At 47.6% G+C, this 11,651-nt stretch overlaps 1 protein-coding gene across 1 annotated transcript in view; it reads left to right on the top strand.

Moving 5' to 3' along the window:
* The first annotated feature begins 235 nt into the window (after positions 1–235).
* MTOR (mechanistic target of rapamycin kinase) overlaps positions 236–11,651 on the top strand; it is a 120,528-nt gene continuing 109,112 nt past the window's right edge. Inside the window, exons 1-5 of the mRNA XM_008694734.2 lie at positions 236–411; positions 1,028–1,136; positions 1,826–2,058; positions 3,895–4,095; positions 5,079–5,213. Of these exons, the coding sequence (XP_008692956.2) occupies positions 250–411; positions 1,028–1,136; positions 1,826–2,058; positions 3,895–4,095; positions 5,079–5,213 (840 nt within the window). The 5' untranslated portion in view covers positions 236–249. The remainder of the gene's footprint in view (positions 412–1,027; positions 1,137–1,825; positions 2,059–3,894; positions 4,096–5,078; positions 5,214–11,651) is intronic.

Raw genomic sequence — 11,651 nt, 5'->3', positions numbered from 1 at the left:
TCTGGCTCCACAGCCCACAGTTTGACCCTGTCTGCTACGCTGCCTGTTTTAAACGCCAGTCACTGCGGACTGAATCAAGGCTTTCTATACGTTCCTCAGTGAGGTCTCCGAGCCTTTTTAGGATCCCCTTCCTGACACGGGCAGTGTAGAGACCTGTGCTGAGGAACTGCGGCCGTAAAGAAATTCATCACCATGGTTTGTTATCCAGAACATTAAAGGACGTTTCTCTCCAAAGAACCTCAGGTCAAGATGCTGGGAACTGGACCCGCTGCCGCCACCGCAGCTACCACCACGTCCAGCAACGTGAGCGTCCTGCAGCAGTTCGCCAGTGGCCTGAAGAGCCGGAATGAGGAGACCAGGGCCAAAGCTGCCAAGGAGCTCCAGCACTATGTCACCATGGAGCTTCGAGAGGTTGGAGCTTCTGTGATTTGTTGGGGAGTGTTTGGCCCACATGTACCAGCACCGGTTTAGATTCCTTTTGACAGCTCAGTAAGGGTTTGGAACACAAAGGCCCCCAATATCCCCCTGTCCGTAGCCCTTGCAGGTTCCTTTGCACCAGCTGCACGGTTCTTTGGCATGTCTTGTGTTGCGATGGCATTCAGGAGTCCATGTAGAGTCAGCCGTTTCTTTTCTTTTTTCCTTTGTTTTTCTTTTTCTTTTTCCCACGGTATTCCAGACCTTCAGTTCTTTCTATCTGATCACAGTGGTTGGGATAGGTTTAAAGAGTTGGTAGCCTGGGGCTTTCTAGATAGAGAGCCCATGTGACGTCAGGACAGTGTCTCGTTCATCCTTTAACCCTGGATGTGTCTGGCTCAACGAGTGTTTGTTCCATAAACAGATGAACTGCAAGTTCAGTTACTAAACAGTTTACAACTGTAAAAGTGGGCAGCAGCTCTGTCCTCTTTGGGTTGAGTTGTATCCACTGGCCACCTCTCAGTCCTACCCTCTGGAAGCCACCCCCTCCCCCACCCCTGCCCCAGCATCAGGGAGTCATTGGAAGCTGTTCTGAGTACATCTTCCTTTGCAGATGAGTCAAGAGGAGTCTACTCGATTCTATGATCAGCTGAACCATCACATTTTTGAACTGGTTTCCAGCTCAGATGCCAATGAGAGGAAAGGTGGCATCTTGGCCATAGGTAAGGACAGCGTCTCTGGTGACAGCAATAACTGGGAATAAAGGGTGGTTCACCTTTGTGTCCACTGCACCTGTGTCTGCTGCATACTGATGCTTCGTTCTTATCTATTTAAGGAATTTATGGCTTTCAGTGTACTTATTCAGGTATTAATTCAAGCAACAGTCCTGGGATGTGGGCAAAACTGGTATTTTCAGATACAGAGTCTGAGAACTGTGACGCAGCTTTTCTAGGGACAGAGAGTGGCCGTGCTGAGACGAGAAGCCAGCCTTCCTTCTGCCACCCCAGGTTGCTTGTTGCAGGCTCTGATGTCTCTGTGGAGCAGTTTGGCATAGCGGGGCTCACGAATGGAAAGGGAAAGGTGGGGAACAGTGATAAAAAGCATGTAATTCTCAAATCCCAGGGACTGGTCTGGTGAATTCCTATTCATTCTCAGTTCGTTTTCTTTTTCTTCTTGGGAAAACAAATTATCTGTACTAAAATGAGGTTATTTTGCTTTAAGTAAGTAGTTCTGGCACAAATATCAAATCTGTTGCTTTAAAATGAAAGTTATCTGCATCCTTCCCGTCTGGAAGTTGCATTCTGTGCTCAAAGTAGAAGGAAGAGGTCACTTGCCAGCCTTCCTTTCAGGGCAGCACGCTGTCCTGGAAGGATGCGCCCACCCTCACCTTTTGCCTTCCTCTCTTTCCCAGCCAGCCTCATAGGAGTGGAAGGCGGGAATGCCACTCGGATTGGCAGATTCGCTAACTATCTTCGGAACCTCCTCCCCTCGAATGACCCAGTTGTCATGGAGATGGCATCCAAGGCCATTGGCCGCCTCGCCATGGCAGGGGACACTTTTACGGCTGAGTATGTGGAGTTTGAGGTGAAGCGAGCCTTGGAGTGGCTGGGCGCCGACCGCAACGAGGGCCGGAGACACGCCGCTGTGAGTGCCTGCGGGGAGGGGTTCTCCACACAGTGCGCTCAGGTCCCTGAAAGGCAGACAATGAGGGGATGCTCCAGGCTAAGGCACTGTGCTTCCCAGGGGCCTTGGGTCTGTCCTGAATCCCTTTCTCTGCCCTGCGCTCTGTACCTGAAGAGGAAACTTAAAGGTTCTCTTTTGTTGCTTGAGAGGCAGCCCTAAGTGCAGCGCTTACCTTGACCTCTAATTTTCTAGAATCAAAGTTGCCTCCTAAGCAGAAGGCACCCCTCACCCATAGGCAGGGGGAGCAGCCACAGGGCAAAAGGCTTCCAAAGCCCCAGACAACTGTCTGTCTGCATGACCCCGTCAGTGCCTTTGTCAAGGTCTCCCTGCTGTATCGTGGGAGTACGGAAGGACTAGGAGTAGGAGAGGAGCAGGGGCCTGCCTCCTTTCAGGCCTTTCTTATTTATTTTATTTATTTGTTTGTTTAAATTTATTTATTTATTTTAGAGAGAGAACATCTGTCAGTGCAGGGGAGGGGCGGAGGGAGAGGAAGAGAAAGTCTCAAGCAGACTCCCCACTGAATGTGAGCCTGAGGCGGGGCTCAATCTCATGACCCTGAGATCACAACCCGAGCTGAAACCAAGAGTCCTGCCTAACCGACTGCACCGCTCAGGAGCCCCTCTTGTTTATTTTTTAGGCATTTATTGATTGGTTGGCACCTAGCCCAAACTTCCTTTTGCCCCATTGGCTGTTCTGCGTTTTGGGGAATAGGAGCCTCTTTTCCTCCTCTTGTGGTGTATCCCCACTGCCTTTTTTTTTTTTTTTTTTTTTAAAGTGGGCTCCATGCTCATTGTGGAGCTCATCTCAGGGCTTGAACCCATGACCACGAGATCAAGACCTGAACTGAGATCAAGAGTCGGACACTTAACCGACTGAGCCACCCAGGTACCCCAACATCCCCACTGCTTTTTGAAGCTTGTCCTTAAAAAAGGCTGGTTTGGAGGACCAGACTTTCAGGCTGTGAGATGAGGGAGATTCTGTGCTTAAGAGAGAGGATCTGGAGGAGGGCACCTGGGTGGCTTAGTCAGTTAAGTGTCTGCCTTCAGCTCAGGTCATGATCCCAGGGTCCTGGGATTGAGCCCCGCATTGGGCTCCCTGCTTAGCGGGGAGCCTGCTTCTCGCTCTCCCTCTTCAGCTCCCCCTGCTTGTGCTCTCTCTCACTCACTCTCAAATAAATAAATAAAATCTTTAAAAAAAAAGAGAGAGAGAGAGAGAGGATCTGGGAATGAGTATGCTAGGGATCAAAGAGCCATTTGCATCCTTTCCTGTCGGCTTCCTCTTTAGGAGCCAGCCCCGCGAGGGGGGATCCTGGTACTGGGTGAGGGACAGACACATGGAGCCTACTTCAAGTCGGTTTTGTCCTTCCTGACTCTGAAACTCGGAGTAACCTCTGACCTTCAGTTTCTTCCACTGTCAGACAAACATAATAGCAAGATTAAATATCGAACAGGATTATTAGTTCATTCAGTAAATGTTTATCGAATTCTTCTGTGTTCCAGGGATGGTGTTTCGCTGTCGGGGGCAGTATACTAAGTATAAAACACGTCTGCCTTCCAGAGCTTATGTTCTAACATGAGAGCATCCCATGTTTGTGAACACCCTAGGATAATGAACACTGAGATGTTTGATCAATTTTACTTTTACTCCTAGGTCCCCAGAGATTCGTAGCTAGGAGGGTGGACAAGTTTGCTCTCTTCCTGATGTATATATACGCTGCAGGATGACAAGAGGCCATATCGTGCCAGAACCAAAGTCTCTGATTCAGATGAGAGTCCTCTGTGTGCTCTTCTTTCCCAGGTTCTGGTTCTCCGTGAGCTGGCCATCAGCGTCCCCACCTTCTTCTTCCAGCAAGTGCAGCCCTTCTTTGACAACATTTTTGTGGCCGTGTGGGACCCCAAACAGGCCATCCGTGAGGGAGCCGTGGCCGCCCTTCGTGCCTGCCTGATTCTCACCACTCAGCGTGAGCCGAAGGAGATGCAGAAGCCTCAGTGGTACCGGGTGAGCGTGTCACCGTTCCGTCCCCTGCAGAGCACGAGTACATACAGCACTGCCCGGCCGAGAGGGCTGCGGCAGGGCCTTGCCACACAGCAAGTGGCACGTTTGCATGGGTCTCCAGTGGCTTCTTAAGCTCAATACGAATCAATAGTTACTTCTTTGTATTTCACTAAAGCCAAGATCTCTTGGTAGCCACACCATTATTTTACGTACCACTAAGGATGAAAACATGATACAGTTAAGCTGTGACTCACTGTCTTCTTATTGATAATCGTAAGAGCTCTCTTCTCAGAGATATTAGAAAAATGGGTATCTGAGAAGCAGCAACGTGCAGTGATACTAATTTCGAAAGGGCTGGTTCTTTTTTTTTTTTTTTTTAAAGATTTTATTTATTTATTCGACAGAGAGAGAGACAGCCAGCGAGAGAGGGAACACAAGCAGGGGGAGTGGGAGAGGAAGAAGCAGGCTCACAGCAGAAGAGCCTGATGTGGGGCTCGATCCCATAACGCCGGGATCACGCCCTGAGCCGAAAGCAGACGCTTAACCGCTGTGCCACCCAGGCGCCCCTGAAAGGGCTGGTTCTTTCTCCTTTGGTGTCATAAGCCCTGTGCCACTTGCTGCTGCCAAGAAAACTTAACCAAGGAGCTTGTACTACAAAGAGAGCCCTGAACGTGGCATTGGAAACCCGGGTTCTAGGCTTGACTTTGCCATGTTGTGAACTTGAACTTGGACAGTCATTTAATTTCCATGAGCCTGTGTTTTTCATCTGTTAAATAGGGATGGTCATGGTCCCTGCCTCATGGTATTGTGCGGGTTGAAGCTAAGTTAAAGAAGAGAGCTTGGTAACGTTGTATCATTGATGTTGCTGGCACAAGCCACTGAGCAGGCCTGGTCACACCACAGAGCCCCCCTGTGTAGAGGGGGTGGGCCTGTGTTCTTTCTACCTTTGGACCTTGGGTAATTAACACATTCTATATCTCTAATAGCATACGTTTGAAGAAGCAGAGAAAGGGTTTGATGAGACGTTGGCCAAGGAGAAAGGCATGAATCGGGATGATCGCATCCATGGAGCCTTGCTGATCCTCAACGAGTTGGTCCGAATCAGCAGCATGGAGGGAGAGGTGAGCAGCTACGTCAGAAGGGAGTCTGGCTTCCCGCGTGCCATTCTGTGAACAGGGCAAGTGAGATCCTTGTCCTTACAGAGGATATGATGTCAGGGACACAGGCAATAAGCAAGTAAGCAAGGTCATTTCAGAAAAGCACTAAGTCCTACGATGTAATGGGATGGAGGGTAGCAGGGGGAGAGGGTGACTTCCTCTCTGGGGTGGTGCCATTTGAGCTGAGAGCCTCATGATGTGGGGGCGAGCCTTGCAGAGGGAGGGAGTTTGTGTTCCAGGTGGAGGCTTTGAGGTGGAAGGGAGTTTGACAAGTTCAGGGAACAGAAAGAAGGGCGATGTGGCTGGGGCATGAGAGCAAGGGGGGACGCAAATTTGGAGGCCTCGCGGTTCGTGGTAAACACTGGCTTTTATTCTCATTGCAAACATCAGAGGTGTGTACACAGGGGAGTGGTGTGAGGGCCCCATTTTTAGTAATCATTGGCGACTTGTGGGGCAAAGCTTGTGCAGTGGCAGGAATGAAAGCAAGAGACTCGTTAGGGGATATGGTTAAAAGTGCCAGCATTTTTGTTAGGGAAATGGCCTGGGAGAGAAAACAGGGAGGGAGCAGGGAGAGGCTGGCCCTGAATGAACAAGACAGCGAAGGAAAGTGGGCTGGAAGCATGTGAGGCTACCATGCAGAGCTGCCGTGGGGGCCTCAGGCCACAGTTGGCTCTCAGGGGAGGCCGGCCCCAGCATTCCTCCCACGTGCTGTCATTGGCTAGAGGCAACCCATGGCAAGTGTGGCCGTGGCACAAACATGGTGACATTTTCAGAGTTGCAGCAGGGGCCCTTGGTCAACGGTACTCCTTGTAGTTGGGGGTCCCATTCTCCTGGTTGCCAGGGGGTCTGTGGAAGTAGTCTGGGCGGGTGATGGTGGTGGCCTCCACTGGTGTTGGCAGTGCAGACACGACGGAGTAGATTCAGTGTTAGTCTGCTGGATGCAGGATATATTTGGGAGTAGAGTTCTGGCCTTGAGTCTTCCTACGGGAAGCAAGTTGGTGTGCAGTTTTGCCCCAGGGCTTCTTGCTGTAACGGAGCCGGTGGTCATTTGGTAACGGCAGTGCTGTAGGCGCGGGGCAGCGCCTGCTGCTCTGTGTGTGGAACCCAGGAGTCTAGCTTGGAATCCTTGCCTTCTCTCTCCTCTGTGACTTGGGTACATTATTTTACTTCGTTTAGCCTCATTTTTGTTGCTTTTGATGGAGCTCTCATCCACCTCCTTGGGCTCCTGTGAGGTTTCTAAGTACAATTGACCCTTGAACAACACACAGGTTTGAACTGCATGGGTCCACGTATATGTGGATTTTTTTCAGTAAATATGTTGGGACATTTTTTAGAGGTTTGTGACAATTTGAAACAAACTCAGCAGATGACTGCATAGCCTAGAAATAGTAAAAAAATTAAGAAGTTAGGTATGTCACAAATGCATAAAATATATGTAGATACTAGTCTATTTCATTATTTACTACCACAAAATATACATAAACCTGTTGCAAAAATTAAAAATTTACCTAAACACGCACACCAGCATTAACAGACTATAATTGGCGCCGTTCACAGTCGAGAGAAATGTGAACAAATGTGAAGGTACGATATTAAACCCTAACTGCGTAAGATTTGTGGAACACACTGTCTTCTGAGTAATTTCGTGGCCACCTCCCGTTGCTGTTGCCATGAGCTCAAGTGTTGCGAGCATCTGGTTGAAACACTGCGAGGCTCGTCTTCTGCGTGCACTCTTCGCCCCTCCAGTAAATTGCGCGTCTCAGTTAAAAGTGCTCTGTCGAACTTCTCATGTATTTTTCATCGTGTTTAGTGCAGTACTGTAAACCTTGAATAGTACTGTGGAACCCGTACGAAGTGCCACTAGTGAGGTTCTCCCAAGAAGCAAAGTCATGATGTCACAAGAAAAAGTTGAGTCTCTTGATATGCACCACAGATTGAGGTCTGCGGCTGTGGCTGCCCACCATTGCAAGATAAACGAACCCAGCATCAGGACCATTGCAAAAAAAGAAAAGGAAATCTGTGAAGCTATTGCTGCAGCCATGCCAACGGGCACAGAAATCTTGCACTTTTTGAGAAATCTCTTTTTCTCTCATGTTGAACATGCAGCTTTTGTGTGGGTACAGGATTGCTGTAAGAAAGGCATACTTAAAGACTAATACGATTCGACAAAAAGCAAAATCATTATCTGACAACTTAGAGCAAAAGGAAGGTGAAGGACCGAAAGCTGGAGAATTGAATACCAGCAAAAGATGGTTTGATAAGTTCGGAAAGAGGTTTGACTTAACAAAACGTCAAGATAACAGGAGAAGCAGCTTCTGCTGACCAAGAAGCAGCAGATGAGTTCCCAGACGCCATAAAGAAGATCACTGAAGAGAAAGGATATCTGCCTGAATAGGCTTTTAATGCAGACGAAAGTGCCTCACTCTGGAAAAGAAAATGCCACAAAGGACATTTATTAGGAGGAGAAGCAATCACCAGGATTTGAGGTAGGAAGGAGCAGGCTAATTCTCTCATTGTGTAACACAGTCGAGTTTAGGATCAGGACGGCCCTTATCTGTAAGTTGCTAACCCCGGAGCTTTGAAGGGAAGAAAACACCACAAGAACACTCTTTCTGGGTTGGTTCCCTTAATGCTTTGTCTCTGAAGTCAAGAAGGACCTTGCCGGTAAGGGACCGCCTTTTAAAATTCTTTCAATATTGGACAATGCCCCTGGTCACCCAGAACCCCGTGAGTTCAACACCAGAGTCATCAAAGTGGTCTTTCTGCCCCCAAATACACATCTCTAATTCAGCCTCTAGATCTGGGTCATGACCCTTAAGGCTCATTACACATGGTACGTTGTGAAAAGGATTGTCAGCACTGTGGAAGAACACCCCGATGGGAAGTCCGGAAGGATTACACCATCGAGAATGCCATTGTTGTAGAAAAAGCCACAAATGCCATCAGGCCTGAAACAATAATTCCTGCTGGAGAAAACCGTGGCCAGATGTGCACATGACTTCGCAGGACCTGTGACAGAGGACACCATGAAAGAGATTGAAAGAAAGTGGATATGGCAAAAAAGGTGGGGGCTGAAGGGTGATACGGACCTTAGAGAATTTCAAGAGCAAATGGACACCACACCAGAGGAACGAATAGAAGATGACTTGAGGGAGGTGAGTGTTTCCGAACTGGTGCCAGACGATGAGGAAGAAGACCTAGAAGAAACAGCGCCAGGCACCAGGAGGGGTCTGATTAGTCAAGACTGCTCTTGGCTTCTTTTACGACATGGATTCTTCCATGATGCAGGCACTGAAACGAAGCAGACCGTGGAAGAGGGATTGGTACTGCAGAAAGACATTTCTAGAGAAATGAAAAAGCAAAAAAGTCAAACAGAAATTATGATGTATTTCTATAAAGTTGCATGGAGTGTGCCGCGTCTCCTGCCTCCCCTCCCACCTCTCCCACCGTTGCCACCCCTGCAGCAGCAAGCTGGCCCCTCCTCTGCCTCCGTCTCCTCGCTGTGAGACCCGCGAGGATGCAGACCATTCCAATGAGCCGCTTCCCGCTAGCGACTAGGAAAGGATCATCGTGCCATACAGTTAATAAACTTACCTAGTGTGTGTTTGAGTCTTCGTGGGAAAATCTGTTGACTGTACAGCAAGACCGTATGAGATGTTCTTGTGTCATCATCATTGCCTGAGACTCGATCATGTGGAACCTCACGTGCAAAGCTCGTGTGGAAGTGGACACTGCCCATGTGTGGGCGGAAGGTGAGCCATGTTTACTGTAAAGTTAAAGTTAATAATGTGTTGGTTTTCTTACTGTTTTGTAACTTCGATTTCAAAGAATTCATGGCCGTACAGTATGCCTCTTTCGTAATTGGAGAAACTGCGTATCAGCTTATCATTGCAGGTAAGTGGGTTTTTACAAAACTGTAAAATACTGTATTTTCCAATACTGTAGTATGGATATGACTATAATACTGTACGCCGTAAAAATTTGATAATGCCTCATTCATTAGAGTATAGACTGCCGTGAAGCAGTCGTCTTGATTACACTAAGCTGCCGTAAAACAATCTTACTGCTGCCTCGTTATCGGTACCTGAGTCGTTGTACCTGTAAATAAATACGAATTTCTTTTTCACATTATCTTTTCATTTTTGCTGTCTGGTGTTAGGAATGCATATTAACATCTACATTGTTTTTCTCCAAATAAGACAGTACTCATGTAGGTACTGACAGACGATTCATCTTATCAGTAGATGTCATACACTTATGATATTGATAAATACAGTATGGTCCTATAACTATATTTTCTTTTCCTTGTGGTCCTCTTAATAACATTTTTTTCTCTAGCTTTGTTTATTATAAGAATATAGCATATAATACACATACATAATGCATGCTAATCAATTGTTTATTATCGGTAAGACTGCTGGTCAACAGTAGGCTGTTAGTAGTTAAGTTATGGGGGAGGCAGAAGTTACATATGGATTTTCTTTAATTTATTTATTAATTTATTTTTAAAGATTTTATTTATTTGAGAGAGAGCGCACACGCCCACATATAGGGGCAAGGGAGGGGCAGAGGGAGAGGGAGAAGCAGACTCTCCACTGAGCAGGGAGCCTGACATGGGGCTCGATCCCAGGACCCTGAGATCATGACCTGAGCCGAAGGCAGATGCTTAACCGACTGAGCCACCCAGGTGCCCCTACACATAGATTTTTGACCACAGAGGATGTCTGTGCTCCTAACCTCCACATTATTGAAGGGTCGACTGTGTATGTGAAGTGCCTAGCACAACACCTGATGGAGTGGGCATTCCGTGAATGGTAGCCCGCACAGATTCCCCCACCCCAGTATAACATGGGCTTTCCACTGGAGCCTATACAGCTGTGGGATCTTTGTTTTCTCCCGGGAAACAGACCAGTATCACCTAAATAGTTTTTTTTTTTTTTTTTTTTAAAGATTTTATTTATTTATTCGACAGAGATAGAGACAGCCAGCCAGAGAGGGAACACAAGCAGGGGGAGTGGGAGAGGAGAGCAGGCTCATAGCAGAAGAGCCTGATGTGGGGCTCGATCCCAGATCGCCGGGATCACGCCCTGAGCCGAAGGCAGACGCTTAACCGCTGTGCCACCCAGGCGCCCCTCACCTAAATAGTTTTAAGTGAAATAGAACTTTGTAAATTTTGTAAATTCTAAAGAACTATCCAAAGGTAAGGTATTATCATTTTGTAACTTATGAATTCATTCAACAGATATTAATTGAGCACCTGCTGTGGGCGAGCTGCACCAAGTCCTAGGAGCTGGAATAATACAGCAGTGAATAAAACATATTCTAGCAGGGAGAGACAATACACAAATAAGTAAATATGTACAGTTGACCCTTGAGCAGTGTGGGGGTTCAGGCGTCAACCCCCCCACCATGCAGTTTAAATCCACATATAACTTTTGACTCCCCCAAACTTAACTGTTAATAGCCTACTATTAACCAGAAACCATACCAGTAACATAAACAGTCAATTAACACACATTTTGTATGTTATGTATATAATATATTGTATTTTTACAATAAAGTAAGCTAGAGGAAAGAAAATATTGTTAAGAAAATCATAAGAAAGAGAAACTTCGTTTACAGTACTGTACTAAATTTATGGGAAGAAAATGCATGTATAAGTAGACCAGTGCAGTTCACACTCCTGTTGTTCAAGGTTCAGCTGTAGTATATCATATGGTGATGAATGTTCTGGACAAAAGTAGGGCAGGGAAAGGGACCAGGAGGTGCCAGCCTGGATGAAGGATTGCATTTTAGAATGTAACATTTGAGCACAGTTGTGAAGGAGGTAAGAAAGAGCCATACAAATAAATACCCGGGCAGAGCATTCCAGACAGCCGGTTCTCCAGGCACAAAGGCCTCAAGGCGGGAGCGTGATGCTTTTGGAGGGGAATGAGATTGCCATTGGGACTCAGCTGTGTGACAGCAGAGAGGTGGTGGGAGATGGGGTCAGAGGAATCCCTGGGGTAAGGAAAGGGGCACATTGTGTGGGGTCTCAGGAGCCACCGTACAGACGGTGTGTGTGTGAAGCGGGAAGCTGTTAGTGAATTTGGAGCAGTGGGGGTAACATTTGACTCGTGTCAGAAGGATTGCCGTGGCCGCCATGTTAAGTGGATTATTGGCTGGACACAGGCTGGTGCCAGGAGTCCGGTTAGGAAGGAACTGCAGCAACCTTAACAGAGGACTTTTGCAGCTTGCACCCTAGTGGGAACTGTGCAGGCACAAGGAGTGGCTGGATCCTGAATTTGGGACTTAGGGGTTGATGGGAAAGAGAGGAATCAAGGTTTTTGGCCTGAGTGGGAGGATAGGGTGGCATTTGCTGAGACAGGAGGACTGAGGTGGAAGGGGCAGGTTTGGGGTAGA

This window comes from Ursus maritimus, unplaced genomic scaffold (assembly GCF_017311325.1).
Source record: "Ursus maritimus isolate PB19 unplaced genomic scaffold, ASM1731132v1 scaffold_32, whole genome shotgun sequence".
NCBI classification, from domain to species: Eukaryota; Metazoa; Chordata; class Mammalia; order Carnivora; family Ursidae; genus Ursus; species Ursus maritimus.
Note: the sequence above shows the minus strand (reverse complement) of the source record. Positions and strands in the feature narration are given on the sequence as shown.